Genomic DNA, 15,727 nt, shown 5'->3' on the forward strand with positions numbered 1-15,727 from the left:
CCCTGTGAATGCCTCGCATCTATTTGACAGTGTATCCTGTGAATGCCCCCAATCTGCTCAATGTAATGTGCCTGTACAGTTCTCCAAAGTTTTAAGGTTACTTATACAGTTGCCTGAAGAACACTGATACACCACGGCTGAGCTATGAATTACTTGGTTCCCTTAACATGTCATGGTCACCTATGTAGTTGGGACTTTGAGATTCTTATTCTGCCAAAACAGGACACAATATTCATAGAACCAGCTTATCTGTAACTGTGTGCAAAATGACCAAGAGAACCTGGGCTTTTATCAGAGAACTAATGAATCTTGGGACCCCTTACATCCATTAGGGATGTCCTCACAGGTAAAGATACCATGGTAACCTGCTGTACCATCTCACAAGCACTAATGGGCAGATAATCACACTATGGTGTTGTCTCTACAGCCAATGAGTTCACTGTTGGCAGTACACACTGCCATCCTTCTGTGGCCTCTCAACAAAGTGAGAGAGAAGGTATAATAATTTTCTGCAGTCCTGCAATCAATGTTTGGTGTCCTGCAGAATCTAAGTTAAAAGCTTCATATTCAAAAGTCTTTGACAAAGGTAGTTTTCCTTGATTCTTTACTACCTCAGAAGGCCAAAGAGCCGAGATTCTGCTCTCGAAAGGAGGATGACTGTGAGGGAAAATGTTCCAAAAAATCTATAATCTCTCTTTTCCTTATACAAGTGCTTCCCAATTTGTTCAAACCTGATTCCACGTTACTTCAGACTAGTGGGCCATTAAAAAATTTCTTTAATACAGTACAAACATTATAGAAAATCACTAAAAAACAACGCACAGAAGTATTTGCTTCTCTTCAAAACAAAGAAACAGCTTACAATCCCACCAACAAGTTACGGTGAGTCAAGAAAATGCTATTGTAAGTGACATGAAAGGTGAAGCACATACCCATTTGTGAAGCTTATAAAATATGAATAAAAACAACAGCATAGTAAGTATGCTCTCAAATAAACACTCTAAACTGTAAAAATATCAGCCAGAGTGATGTTAACTTCCGTTGCAATACAGTATACAGTAACTGACATCAATTCTTACCCCACTTGCCCTAAACAGCAGAATTTCAAATTGGGGTCCTACTAGAATAAACTATCTGATTGACTGAATGCATTAAAAACCAGTTTACTGCCTGTCACTGCTGAAGCCAACTAGGAATGGCAAATCAACTTCATCCAAAACAGTAAATTACCGGTATGAAAAGAAAAGAAGACGAAGAAATGTTGAACATCAGCATCTATATAAAAAATTATGTCTGGTCAGTATACACCAGAGCAAAGGAATGATTGCTAATGCTATAATGAGTTTGGAACTCCCTCAAGCAGCAGGGGACACTCACCTGGAGAAATGATGCATGTTCTTCCTTTAAGAATACTTCTCTTTCTCACATAACTAGGTAAGCTGTGAACAATTATTGCATAAGTGATTTAAAAGTACGCCCTCTGGTGCCCTGACATAAACCAGCTGCCACATATAGTTAAGATATTCAAGACATCCATGTAATTGGCAAAAAAAATATAGACTCTTGGCAATTCCCTGAAGTTTAAATCTTCAGAAGATGGCAGAGGAACTGCAACTGCCAAGTAGGAACCAAGAAAGCAGTACTATTGAGACACAGCAGAGAAATCTGTGACTGGAAGTACCATGCTAAAGGAGAAAAAGCAATTCTGTTGCACTTTAGGGAAAGAGTAAGTATCTAATAAGTCTTTTTCAAAGAGATTTATGGCACTCGTTTTGGTCCATTTATGAAATACCAGGAATTGGTTTCCATCTTCTAACCATACACAATGTCATCATGCAAGTGTCTTTACTCTTAAGATTTCGCTGTTAAACACCCAAGTTCCTTTAAGGCAAGTTCAGGAGCTGCTTCTCACACTCTACTTTAAAGGTGGAACACAGCAAATAAGTCACAAGTGAAGCAAGGACTCACCAAAGAGCAGCTACTCAATTCAGTGGATGAACCTTATCTCCATACACAAGAGCTAACAGTGAAAAAATAAGAGCGTGAACATTTACAAAATTTGAGTTAAAAGGTAAGTGAGAGAGGTCTCAATACCACTAAAGATGCAATTTAAAAAGGGGACCTTTCAATATAAGTATGTGGTCATATCTCTTCCTAATATCTTATTGTTTTTGAGAGTCCTCACATCCTTGCTCAATAGAGTACATACACCTCATAGTTGCCCAAGCCAAAACTTCATGGCTCCAATATGAAAAACAGAAATTTGGAATACAAAGATGAGAACCTAAGGGACGGCAATATTATGTATTGTTACTGTAGTGACCAAAACAGATGATGTTGCAGGAGCTTTTCAATACTGCTACATAAAAATACAGGAAATAATTTTGAAGCCTGAATTATATAATGACTAACAGTCAAGACAAAAAGGATGAAGGACTTGTTGAGGTGAAAGGGTAGGGTTTGAAGAATGTAAAATATTTCTGCTGTCTTAGAGACCCACTGGATTATGAGGCTAGTTGAAAAAAGGAAAAAAAATTAAACTTCAAATAACTGGCTGCAATGGAAAGAAATTGTTGGACTTCTGGTAATTAAAAATATCCAACAGCCAACATACAAAACATGTGAGGCATGTTTAAAGCCTCTACTTATTTATGCAGCAGACATCTGGCTGTTACAAAGAAAATTACTGACAAAAAATTAATGACAAATTGAAAAAGTTAAACTTTAAAATTTCTGGATTGCTTTGGGAAGATATTAGAAATTTTTAGTGTTAATGACGATGTAGTGTCCAAAAGCTCGACAGCAGATTGATACCTCAAAGGCAGATGGTTTGGGTATATGATGAGAAGGGTCAAGGGGTAGTTAGTGTAAAAAGTAGTTGATTGTATGTAGAAGTAGAAAGCAAAAGACCTCATAAGTCAGGAAATCATGAAGGGCAAAGATGAATGTCTGAGCCAGTGGGAACTGAGGACGAAAGTGCACATAGCAATAAAAAAAAGGAGTGAGGAGAACTTATTACACACCAAACTTAAAAAATACCATTAAAAAAATTAATGAGCTGTATTTGATTCACGTCAGCATTAGAGAAATCCAAAGGAAAATGTGAATATGGAAGAGAAGGAATCTATAGAAGAAAAGTTACTTACTGTATGAAACTGACAGATTTCCCCCTTACACAAAAATTTGTACAGCAACATGATTTGTAATTGTAATCTACTGTACATGAGATAAAAGATGCCCAACAAACCTAAAAAACCTGAAGGCTCTGATGATCCTACACAGCACAATAAGAAAATTTAAGAGGTTCATAAACTTGGAGCCAGGAGAAGAATCCTAGGCTTTAAGAAAAACTCTAGATAAAAATTATTTATCTAACGGCGCTATGGCAAAACAAAAGACATGGAAGGTACAGCAAATGATGAAATTAAAGAAACTGAGTCATTCGATAAGTTTCCAATACACTCTTAAGAGTCTGAAAGCTCAAGCATTGAGGAAAAGACAGCAGAAAATAAATAATGCAAAAGATGGAATGACAAGAAAGAATGAGGGTTAGACCAGGCTCTGAACAGTAATCATCGTCAAGTCACCATAAGTGCACAAAACATAGCTTCCTTCTCTCCTGGAACCCCAAATTTTTTAATACAGGCTATTATACATCTCCATGAAGTCTGACTGATCAAGTACATAAATACATTCTGTAAAACAAGGTACAGTATTAGGAACCTTGTACCTTTGCATCTAAATATTCATTCTTAATACAACTATACTGTACTATAAAAGCAGCTTGTTAAATGTGAAATACAACAAAGTACTTTAACATAACCTTCCAATAAAATAGGACAGTGATCCTTAAAAAGAATCAGAAAGACAATTGCTGTACACATTACACATTGAGTTATGAAATCATATAAACTTATCAACATGAAGAGCTACACTCCACCTAGGGTGCTAAGCATCTACACATACCTCAATGACATCTGCATCAACATCAGGAAACATGGTCTTGAAGTCTTCCATTGCCTGATGGAAGTCTAACTGAGTTGCTTGACCCTCAACAGCCGCCATTCTTGCTCTCAGACGGCTACGATGAGGGCGAAATTTTCTACCAGGAAGTATTTTTGATCAATAAAGCGCTCTTCTTGAAGAGGAACTCTTCCTCTCAGAGTAGCAGTATTGCAATAACAGCAAAACTATTTCTAGATTTGTCCCAAAAAATTTTGTGGTAATCTTAATATGTAAAAATGACAAAAGTTCTTAGCTGAACGTCAAGAGTTTCTCCATCATGCACACACACTCAGTACCAACTAAGGTTGTTTATACTGTAATCTAGATGAGCTGCGCTAGACTTTCTTAGCTTTGAATATTATTTCTCTCACACAAAGCATACATAATTAAAAGTACTAAATGCTGTGTGGTGATATTCTTAGGATGCAACTGAGTGAATTTGATAATCAAGACACTGCATTATGCCATTTCATGAGATGATTTTTAAATACTGTAATGTATATTATCATTAACTACAGTGGTTTCTATGGCTGTTAGAAAAACTGCAGCTAACCTTATGAATGAATAACTATTGTTTTACTATTTCTATGTGTTACAATCAGATCTGTAAGTATCACAGCCTTAACTCTGAGATTCTTGGCTCTGGGATATTCTTGGTCACATCGCCCCTTCTTAGAGTGGGCAGAGTTGCCACTCCTACTGTCCTCGATGTCTTCCCTACATACTCCCCATCACAAAAGAGGCAACCTGAAATAAATAGAAGAAAGACTTAAATACTTGATTAAACTGAAGGTCAGCATAAAATAATTTATTAAACCACAAGTCAACATGAACATTAAACTAACCCTATCATTACCTTTAACCAGTCAAATATGTTCTGACCTGGCTTAAGGTGGGCGACTTGTTCAAATGAAAAGAGCTAAAATTTCACTCCATATCCTAATATTTAGTATTTACTCCTCTTGTATATTGTAACATTGTATAATGTACAAGAATGTCTTAAACTGCTTATGTTGAATATATAATACAGGCAGTCCTCGCATATCAGCATCGTCGAATAACGGCGCTTCAGTTTTACAACACCTGGCTAACGACGTCGTTAACCAGATTTTCAGCAACAGTAAGCAATTTTCAGTGTTGGTAAGCAGTTTATCAGCATTGGTAAGCAGTTTATCGACATTGGTAAGCGGGTTATAGCGCCGATAAGTAGTTCATTGGTGCTTACAACATTGTAAACGCCATTCATCACCATAATTATCGGCGATTTTCGGTTATCAACGCTCGACCAGGAACAGAACCCCCGCCGTTAACCAGGGACTGCTTTTACTGCACATCTGAAAAACTGGCTCTGAAAAGTTTAACTTTTACATTTGCACCGACAGCCACAATGATTAAGACAAGAGTTTCCAACTCAGTTCATGTTTATTCCATCTCCTTGACTTAGCTTTCCATCTGATAATGTTGATTGCCCTAGTCAGGTAAACTGCACATGTACTGTATCATCTTGCCTGGCTGCGCCCTCCTGATGGAAAGTAGCATTTTACTGACTTGAATGGTGTCCTCCTGACCCGAGTTGGTATTCTGACATGCTGACAGCAAGGCAGCCAAAAAAAAAAAAAACTATGACTGGTAAGTGAGTAGGTGGGTCCTCCCCCCTTACTCATCTGGTGCTCATTAACTACCTAGTTACCAAACTTCAACGACTAAACCAGCTTTCCCAAAATGTAATCCATACACAACAGGCTTGCCTTCCCACAGAAACAAGGCGAATTTAAATTCATTTGAAAAGAGGATAGACATTGCAATAAATACCTTCTTTCAAGTAATAACCCTCAAGATACAACTGCACTTATACTTCTATCAGGTACATCAAAGGAACGAAATGTATAACACACTTGAGAAACAGTTCCAAATATTAACCAACTTACCAACTAGAAATGAAAGATCAGGATCACTCTTGAAAAACGTCAGCAAACCTGCACCACAAGCCAAGGGAAACTAGTAAATGTAAATAAATATACCCAGCATAACACTCAAGTGATAAGAGCCTTTAACTGAAACTCAAGACCTAGCCTAACAATGCTCATATGTTAACAAGAACAGCATTGCACAGCATGCAAAAGCTTAACCCCAATGTCTGTATATCTCAAAGGCCAACTAGAGTACCTGATGTACGTGCAGAATGGAGGTATGCCAATATTCATTTACTCTCTCCTGCTTTCATTTTCAGTGGTAGGCAGTCCCCAATTTACGACGGGGGTTCTGTTCCAGTGCTGCGTCGCAACCTGAAACATTTGTTGAAAATCATAAGAAAACCTTACTTTTAATCATTTGAGTGTCTTGTAAACAATGTATTTGCATTTTTATTGAGTTTTTCATCAACAACCCTCCAAATTTTGACAATTCTGCCCTTTTTGGAGCCATATTTCTTCCGTTGGATCGGCGTTGTCCACGTCATAAATCCGAAACATACGTTGTAACCCGAGAAATAATTTTTTTTAATATATTTGAAGAACGTCGTAAGCTCGGAACGTCATAAGCCGAGCCCATCGTAACCCAGGGACTGCCTGTATATGCACTACAAGGCCTCCAAGACAAAGCTGAGAGATGTTACATCTCATACCAAAGAGGAAACCTTGCAGAAAAACCACAATCAAACTATGTACATGTCCAACATGAAAACTTTTAGGCTATCCTACAGCTACCTCTCTAGTGGCTAAAGCCAAAGCAAAAAGTGAAGAAAGAAAAAAACCTACAGAAAATCACTATTTTCGTAAATGTGAACACTAAAATAAGCTTAAAAATAAAAGAAAAGGTCCACTGAGTCCAAATCAAACATGATTTGCAAGAATTACCTGCCAAGCACCAAAGGCACTACTATCAACATGAAAAGCTACCTGAAGGCAAAGCTATCAATGAAATAACTTCATAAAAGTTGTCTGGGAACTGCTAAAGATGCCTAAAATAAGACAGTGACTTTAAGAGACAGCTGATTAAAAATTATCAATAATTAATTCCATTAAATCCCAAAATCTATAAAATGAGTATTCATTCAGCTATATCCTCAGAACTGCCAATATGGATTGGTAATGATATATCTAGTACAGTATATGGAATATATAAAAAAGAAGACCCAAGCACTTAATGAGAAAAACGATTAACAGTGCAACTGAAGTCTATCTTTCATATAAATTGCATGTGAACTAAGTCAGCAGGCAATTATGATTTTGTTAAGTTTTAAATCTGCAATTTTTTTTATGAAGGAATGACATTGTTACATGCTATCTTCACTCTGAAATAGGTAGTAATGCCTCTAACAAACATCAATTATCCTTTTTATTCAGAAGGGAAAGGGAATTTTATCATAAGGTAATGTATCAAGCAAGTCTGTGGCTTTTTTGACCAGCTTAAAAATGAGTGCACATTATAAATAATCATAGGGAGAATTAAAGCAGAAAATGGGCCTGAAATGGAATAGACCATTCGATACTCTTCTGACAAGACTGGGGGAGGAACAAGGGATTAAGTTTTGAAATAAGAGAATAAAATCTCAATTTGGCTTTCAAGTGCATAGGTAAGGCAGCACTAATCAAGAAAGACATCCTCTCACTAATAGAAATCCCTCATCCTAGGGAAGCTAAGGGTGAACTCTGCCTTACTACTCAAAGACTAATACAGTGAGCAGTAAAACTTGAATCTTTTCTGTGAAGTGCCAAGAGAAGATATACTATGGAACCAATTTAACATCCTCCTAGAACTGCTATTTTAACATCCTTTCCACATAAACTTTTAGAAATTAAAAGTCATTACAGAATACTCCACCACCAAGTATGCATCCCAACCAAACCTTTCATATCCTAGGGTACCATGATCTATCTGACTGGGGGAGGAGAGGTTAGCTTTGGCTCTCCATAGAGGATTACATCCTAGCCTAACCTAGGAGTGGTCATTTTAATATTCTTCTCCACAATCCCAGCTTTAGGCAATTAGGCATTTTCTGCCCTAAAGCAGTCTGTTGGCTTCTCAGTCCTCACTCTTAGTTTGTTACTCAAACCAGACTTTTAAGGTCTTCTGCAGTTTTTTGTGCATTTATACTAAGATGACACTGCTAGCACAATGCCCACAAATAAACCTCCATCTTCTGAACCACAGCACTTTACTAAAGTTAAACGCACCAAATTATGCAGTCTTACATATTACTACATACACACTTGATTACCTTGTACATATAGATCTATTATCACATATGACAGAGCAGAAAGGGTGAAGCATTAAGTCGATAAGTTGAGGTAAGTTTAGCCAAAGTACAGTATGGTCACATTAAGTGTTTTTTATATGCTGCATAAACTGCTCTTGGAAAATCATTTCCTTTAAATGTGAACATGACACTTGACTTTCAGTGGATGCATCAAACCCAAGTGGGGTCAGGTCCCAAAGGGACAAAGTCTAGCATCTTCATAGGTAGGGTGCTACAGCCAAGGTCAGGTTACAATATACACCTCAAAATGTCATTGTCACACTTATTTATAGAATTAATGGGGTTCAGCAAAGCGCAGCAGTCATATATGACACTGGGCCATCAAGGAGTTTAGGCTAGGATCAGAACTAAAATGCATCCACTGATATTGGTATTTTCCCAAAGTAATGTTTTTCTTCTTGAAATGCTTGAATGCTGATCTAGCAAGTCAGATCGCTTTACCATTAATATGATCTGTGCCAAAAAGTTAATAAGCAGCCAGATTCATGTATAACTGGTTTATATGGCAACCAGTAAGATAAATCAAGTTTGACCAATACACTAGCCTATGTGAGTCGTAAGTCCCTATCGGATACCTACAGTTGCTCCCTTTTCCCTTAATGATGCAATTCCCTCATCTACCAGAAAGCAGCACTCAATACTAATCGCAGAAATTATCACAAGATCCAACAAGGTGAGGTCAGCCATAGCCTAGGCTAGCAGATATGGGTCAATAAAATGACATGTCTAATAGGATAGGTCACCCTTTTTATTCCTACTACTAAACTAGATAAGACAAAAAGGTGCTTGTAATTACACAGTGTGAATCAACCACGTTCAATTCAAACATCAACAGCCAGTTATTTCGTATAATGAACTGATCACGAGATGGGCTAGGTCGCAAAAGTTCATTCACATTAGTGAACTGGTGAAGTGCATTGCAGCAATGCATCTGTTTCTTGGCAATCGTCAACAGAGCTAAATCAATACCAGCCTAATGGCATGCAATGTGACACCGTCAGTCAATTACAACAATAAACTGTCAACACGTAGGCAATGAAAACTACGATACAAATGGGTCATTTTAACCATAATAAATCACAGGAGAGAACAATTTGGTCAACTTACCGTCGGGTACCACGAACACTTCCTGACGAAATGCGAGATATTAAAACAGCAAGTCAGTCACTGCTTTGGAAAAACTGTTAAACAGAAAATAAACTAAAGCCTTACAATGCAGTACAATGACAGTCATTGCGTGACAGAAGTGTCATGTCATGCACACCAAAAATCAAATCCGATTAATCAAGAGAAAGTGCCAAACAATTTTACGCAGCAACGTTCTTCGGTTCCGTGACTGTTCCTTGGCATCCTGTCCACGAGTTTCAACAGGACTTTAATCCCTCAAAATGACAGAATAATTGCTGAAAAATCGAACGCTGGAGTGTTACAAAAACGTAACAAGTGTGACAGCCTTTACCTCTTTCACCACAACCCGCTGAGCCAGAGACGTCGTCTGCTTCGCTAGAGTACGTTCATCTTCCATCTAAGTGCAGTAGGAAGTCAATGGTCTTAAACGGCACACAAAAAAATATGTCCGGATGTACATATAACAACCATTTCGTTTCTATTTCGGTGTTTTAGATCATCATAAATAATACCGTTGTAAAATAACCAGTATATGGTCAACATTTTCAAATTATTTTGCTATTTACCACACGTAAATCAAACAGTAACCTTCTCCGTCATTTGGCACGATAAAACTCGGCAGAACGTAGTCGAACTTGCTGCTCAACTCGTGGAAAAACAGTTTTACAACAGCACTAATGATTGAACGCAGCCCGTAGTCAAATATTGATATTTTATCCACTAGTCGGTAACTCCACAATTCTTTTCAGCGACTTTTCAAACAACAATCTTCTATTGCTCAGCACTTTACTACAGATGTATTTGATCATATTCAAAACAATAACACTGACTCGCCCCGTTAGTTTTACTAGGAGTAACAATGACACCTTCGTGTGAAATTTTATGTATTAAATTATTATTAATGTACACATTTCTGCAAGCTGAATTTGTTTATACTGATATTAATAAATTCAGTGATGTGAACGAATATTCATAATGCTGACCAGTGCGAAGAATGCTTCAGAGAGAAAGCTTAATTAGAATGTGTCGTCAGTAAATCCAGTACCGGATACAGAACCGGAGAAAGAAAGAAATAAAAAGAACATCTCGCGGGGGTCGTGTCTAGGCCGGGTATGTAATTTGAATTAGATCTCACGTCTCATGTATTAGATTACAAGTACGAGACCTATGGCTTAACAAAAAAAAAATACTTTAAAAGAATTTAAATCGAAAGCTGCAAGGACGTTATTAATTTATATTCTCACCATCGACATCTTAGGTAACTGTGACCTGAGTTTGTAATTTGTCAAGTGCGGAGTTTGTCAAGCAGGTCGTCACTGAGGAAAGCATATTTTCTAATTATAAACAATTTGGATGGGGTTGTTTATGAAGAATTCCGTCATTCCTTTAGGAATTCAGTACTACTTCGCCTTAATTGTGTAAAACTTTAAACAATAGTAAAAGAAAAAAATAGCAAACTCACTATAAAATAACCTAGCCGTCACTCGCTGACGCTACTGTTCTGCAAATATGCACACATCGGAGAGGATGAAAATGAGGAAAAAGTGGGACGGTGATAATCCATGCGTGCTTTCATGGTCTAAGTAAGAAGTGAAAATTTTTATCGCCTGAGCGTTATTTTCATGCAAGTATCGACGGGGAAAACTTTAGATTATGTCGGTTGATCTGCAGATATTCATCAATTCCCACTTCTCATATCTAAACGGCTTGATATTTCAAGAGAATGCCGTATGCTAAATTTTAAGGAAATAAATAGATCCTACTTCTATTATACTTCGAATGTTATGGAGATTTTCGTTGGCTAGTGAGTTAATATAGAAGTGAAAACCATATTCATTTCAAAAGAGGCAGCGATCTCTCTCTCTCTCTCTCTCTCTCTCTCTCTCTCTCTCTCTCTCTCTCTCTCTCTCTCTCTGTGTGTGTGTGTGTGCACGAGACGATCTTCACATCGCGAAATGGAATAAGGACCTAATCAAACGGTACCTGCAGTCGTGAAAACGAACACACTCACGGAACTTAGAAATCGGAAATGCCTTGCCGAAGCGGCGGGCGACATTTGTAATAAGGCAACGACAAACTATTTTTTTGGTATGCCTTGTTCTATTGTTAAGTCATTTAATTAGAGATCGGCACCTATAGATAGTAATGTTATGATTATTTTTCTTTCTATAGCATTACTGTTTTTAAAAGATGTTTGCCAATTTTGTTCGTTTTCGTTGTTGCAGAATTTTTAAATCTGTCTTGATATAGTGAGGGTTACACTGTCAGTGACTTGAAGATCACTGTCAGTGGATAAGAATTTTGCTAACTTTTCATATAATAATCTTTATTAGCTTATATTTTTCTGTTAAAATCTTATAACTATACGGCAGCAGAAATGAAGAATTTACTCTATCTCGGTTGACTTTTCGAGACTTGTTGTGACCCACAGCCATGAAAATGGTTAAGGCAAGAAGACATTTTTTTTATATGCCTATGCTGTCAAAACTATGGTTATGTTCCTTAAGCAGAGGCCATATTGTAAATTCTACAGTACATAAACATCATATAAACACTATAGTTGTTGTTGAAATATAACAGAAATACGAGTATAATCCTGTTCTTATCCTCGGTTACAAAGCGTAAGGTATAGTTATGACGAAAAGATCACCTGGCAATCAGAAATGTTCAAAGTATTCATAATATTGTATTCGTCACTGTTAATTGCTGATCAGCGTGAAGATGTCAAATAGTTTAGTCACTTTCTCCACTACTACGATCAAACAAATAAATTAGGCTTATTCCTGATTCACGTAAGCCATAACTAGTACTAGTACTACCATGAAACAAATAGATTACGGAATCCCTCGGTGTAGGTCAGAGGCGTCTCAACGATTCTAAACGAATCTTTCAATAAACGCCGGATGTGTGTGTGTCTGTGAGGAGTGGAGACGCCAAGTGGTAAAAGACAACGGTAAAGTCAAAGGGCATAACGATAGTCCCAAGCAGCAGTCAAGTAAGGAAGGTGAAGTGATGATGAATTTAGTTTACCCCGTGTCGTTAGAATCAACTTGTTGATGCCCTCCCACTTGCATTGCTATAAATGATGATACACTTATTGACAGAGCACTGGCATTAATCTCTCTCTATATTTTTCTCCTGCGTCCGTTGTGACCTGCAGGCAATGACTAAGGCTGCTGTGCTGTGCAAGACCTAGAGAATTCTGTAGACCTTGGTACTGTGCATAGATTACTCTTTACGTCAAGTCCAGCTGAGGGACCGACACTGTAGAAAATGGAAGGAGAGTGTGCGTACAAATTGCATTAACATTATAAGGCGTAAGAACAACTTGTGTTAATATTATAAAGCGTGAAAACCACTTGTGTTGATATTATAAAGCATGAAAACATCGTGTGTTGATATTATAAAGCATGAAAACAAACAGATTAAAAGCATAGAATAACAGGATCAGAGTTAAACCAAAAGTAACACGCTCAGATTTAAACAACGTAAAACAGGATCAGATTTAAACACGAAGTAACGGTATCAGAGTCAAACAGAGTAAGAAGACAACAGGGAAAATGACTAACGTTTTTTGTCGCTAAATGAATATTGAAAAATATAGAATTTACAATCCTGGTTTTAATAAAATCGGAACGGTTCTTCGGGAATTCAGCTGGAACGAACAGCGCTTGAGAAAACAAGCAGGTGGCGTGGAATAATGACGTTATCTTGTGGAGCAAATAGAATTTGTCCTGAAAATAGCAACTCTCTACACAATACATCGGGTTCTTTGCCAATCCATCCCTAGACTGACGATTTTTAGTGTAAGTTGGAGTCAATGAAACCATAATCGAGCTTTACAGTTTTTTTTTATTGCAATAATCAAACGAAAATTGTTAATGATGCATCTTTCACATAACTTTGCACTGAGATTCTTAGACAACGTTTTCGGTAATAAATTTTTTATTTTTATTTCAGTTACTTTGTATTTATGGCTGAACAAATGTTTTATTTTTCCTAAGGGAAAAATGTCATGTAAGTAAAACCTCATTTCCTCATTCTTCGGCGGAGACATCCTGCAGGAGGTACCTTAATTCCGCATTCTCTCTGCGCAGGGCTTCGACACGTTTCGTCTCCTCCAGCCTCTCTGGAAAATATATACATATAAAGAGATTTGGTTTCAAATACCAGCGAGTATATCGTGCCTTTTCGTTTCTTATTTATAGTTATATGAATGAAGGAGTGAAGGAAGAAAGGAATGACTCCATCAAACATTACTGGTCATGGTGGAAGCACAATTTGGTTGCTTTAGTAAGGTTGATCATCACTATAAAACCGTTGGTACGCGCGCCTAGGCAACATGTATGGAGGCTGGCAGTTGTTATAGGCTGTTTGCGATGCGCTTTCGATATAAATGTTTATAACCATTAAGATGATATACTTTAAGAAAGGAAGATAGGTACCTTTTTTATGAAGCCAAATATTGTTAACGACAGATCATGCGGGACTTATGCCATCACAGGCTCTTGCTTTTAGAACTGCTCAGATGAAGATTATAATGTCAGCTATATGTGTACATTCGATAGTATAATGTAGTGTAACGCCTCTTAGTCTCACTCTTACTCTTATCTGGTGCCGCTTGCAACAGACCGCTTAGTTAATCTGCAAGTTTCAGGGGTGCTTTTGCGATTTGCAAGGTAGGGAGGGGCAGTTGTCAAAAGTGCGTTTATCCAGCGTCTCTCATCAAGGGTAGCAACAGACATAACAGTATAAACTCTTGCAAAGATTTAAAATTCAGAAGAACTGTTTCGCCAGTATAAAATCTGCGGGAATAATGGCTAATGTAGAACTGTTTCGCCAATATAAAATCTCCGGGAATAATGGCTAATGTAAGAACTGTTTCGCCAATATAAAATCTCCGGGAATAATGACTAATGTAAGAACTGTTTCGCCAATATAAACTCTCTGGGAATAATGGCTAATTTAAGAACTGTTCACTAATATTATAAAATCTCCGGGAATAATGGCTAATGTAAAAACTGTTTCGCCAATATAAAATCTCCGGGAATAATGACTAATGTAAGAACTGTTTCGCCAATATAAAATCTCAGGGAATAACGGCTAATTATTTTGCATATGAAATAAAAAAAAACTATATATCTTCACAGATGTAAACGTACCCAGTTTTTAAGCATTTATTTAAGGCCTATGGACTTTTACAAAATCTACAGAGAAAGGCCCGAAGTCAAGAAGACCCTACAAAGACAACGAAATAAACACAATACGGCGAAAACAGAATAAACGAGCCTATTTACTCTGCAATGCCAGCAATAACCTATATTTCTTACCCGTGAGAACGAGGTGGTACTGAGTGAGGGCATCGCGGATAGTCGACCAAGCCTGAGATCTCTTGCAGAAGGCGCTAATGAAGTTTTGCCATCGGGTGCCTTCCTCTTCTTCCTCCGCGTACTCGGGAGGCCGGGCCAACCCATCTTTGCCTTCTACGTGAACTGCTGCGCTTCCTCCCCTGACGAATGAGAAGGACAAAAGTTTGAGCTGAGTTATGACTGATTGATTGTTATTGCAAATGGCTTCGTAATCACTTAGATCATCGCCGTTGGAAATGCATCACATCTGCTTAGTGAAGAAAATATATTGATAGAAACGTTTAGGAAAAAAACGTTTGCAAATCCATACGTGCTTTACAATATATTTGAGCCAAAACATTCATGAAATTTTTATGTCAAATGATAAAGATCGATTAAAAATTAAGCTGTTCTCTTTCAATTTACTATCTATATCACTCTGTTAGTTATCTATTAGTTTACTGATTTTTTTGCCAATGTCGAGGGGGGTGGGGGCCTCTTGTTCAGTATACATCTGTTAAACTTCCTAACAATGTATGAATTAATTACATTGTCAGTCGGATCATCTGCTGGTTTAGATGTTTTTAGTTTTCTGTAAAAGAAAACTATTGTGCCGGCTTTGCCTGTCCGTCCGCACTTTTTCTGTCCGCCCTCAGATCTTAAAAACTACTGAGGCTAGAAGCAGATTGGTTTGCTGATCATCCATCCTCCAATCATCAAACGTACCAAATTGCAGCCCTCTAGCCTCAGTAGATTTTATTTTATTCAAGGTTAAAGTTAGCCATAATCGTGCATCTGGCAACGATATAGGCCAGGTCACCACCGGACCGAGGTTAAGGTTTCATTGGCCGAGGCTCATACAGTATTATACCGAGACCACCGACAGATAGATCTATTTTCGGTGGCCTTGATTATACGATGTACAGAAAACTCGATTGCGCCGAAGAAACTTCAGCGCATTTTTTACTTGTTTTATGTTAATTTCTCT

At 37.6% G+C, this 15,727-nt stretch overlaps 2 protein-coding genes across 8 annotated transcripts in view; both read right to left on the reverse strand.

The window, feature by feature from the left end:
- Nucleotides 1–10,011, reverse strand: part of LOC136845126 (CUE domain-containing protein 1) — a 93,433-nt gene extending 83,422 nt beyond the window's left edge. For 2 of the 7 annotated variants that reach the window (XM_067115061.1, XM_067115021.1), the window contains exons 1-2: nucleotides 9,723–9,858; nucleotides 3,967–4,752 (exon numbers count right to left, since the gene is read on the reverse strand). In XM_067115061.1, coding sequence (XP_066971162.1) covers nucleotides 3,967–4,065 — 99 coding nt within the window. In that variant the 5' untranslated portion in view covers nucleotides 4,066–4,752; nucleotides 9,723–9,858. Of the gene's footprint in view, nucleotides 1–3,966; nucleotides 4,753–6,171; nucleotides 6,291–9,370 lie in introns of all 7 variants that reach the window. The other 5 variants (XM_067115051.1, XM_067115040.1, XM_067115011.1 and 2 more) reach the window with 5 other exon arrangements.
- Nucleotides 10,012–13,225: 3,214 nt separating this feature from the next.
- The window catches only part of LOC136845164 (dynein regulatory complex protein 1-like), a 28,822-nt gene continuing 26,320 nt past the window's right edge, over nucleotides 13,226–15,727 (reverse strand). The window contains exons 13-14 of the mRNA XM_067115129.1: nucleotides 14,722–14,900; nucleotides 13,226–13,520 (exon numbers count right to left, since the gene is read on the reverse strand). Of these exons, the coding sequence (XP_066971230.1) occupies nucleotides 13,429–13,520; nucleotides 14,722–14,900 (271 nt within the window). The 3' untranslated portion in view covers nucleotides 13,226–13,428. The remainder of the gene's footprint in view (nucleotides 13,521–14,721; nucleotides 14,901–15,727) is intronic.

Source organism: Macrobrachium rosenbergii, chromosome 2 (assembly GCF_040412425.1).
Source record: "Macrobrachium rosenbergii isolate ZJJX-2024 chromosome 2, ASM4041242v1, whole genome shotgun sequence".
In the NCBI taxonomy this organism is placed as follows: Eukaryota; Metazoa; Arthropoda; class Malacostraca; order Decapoda; family Palaemonidae; genus Macrobrachium; species Macrobrachium rosenbergii.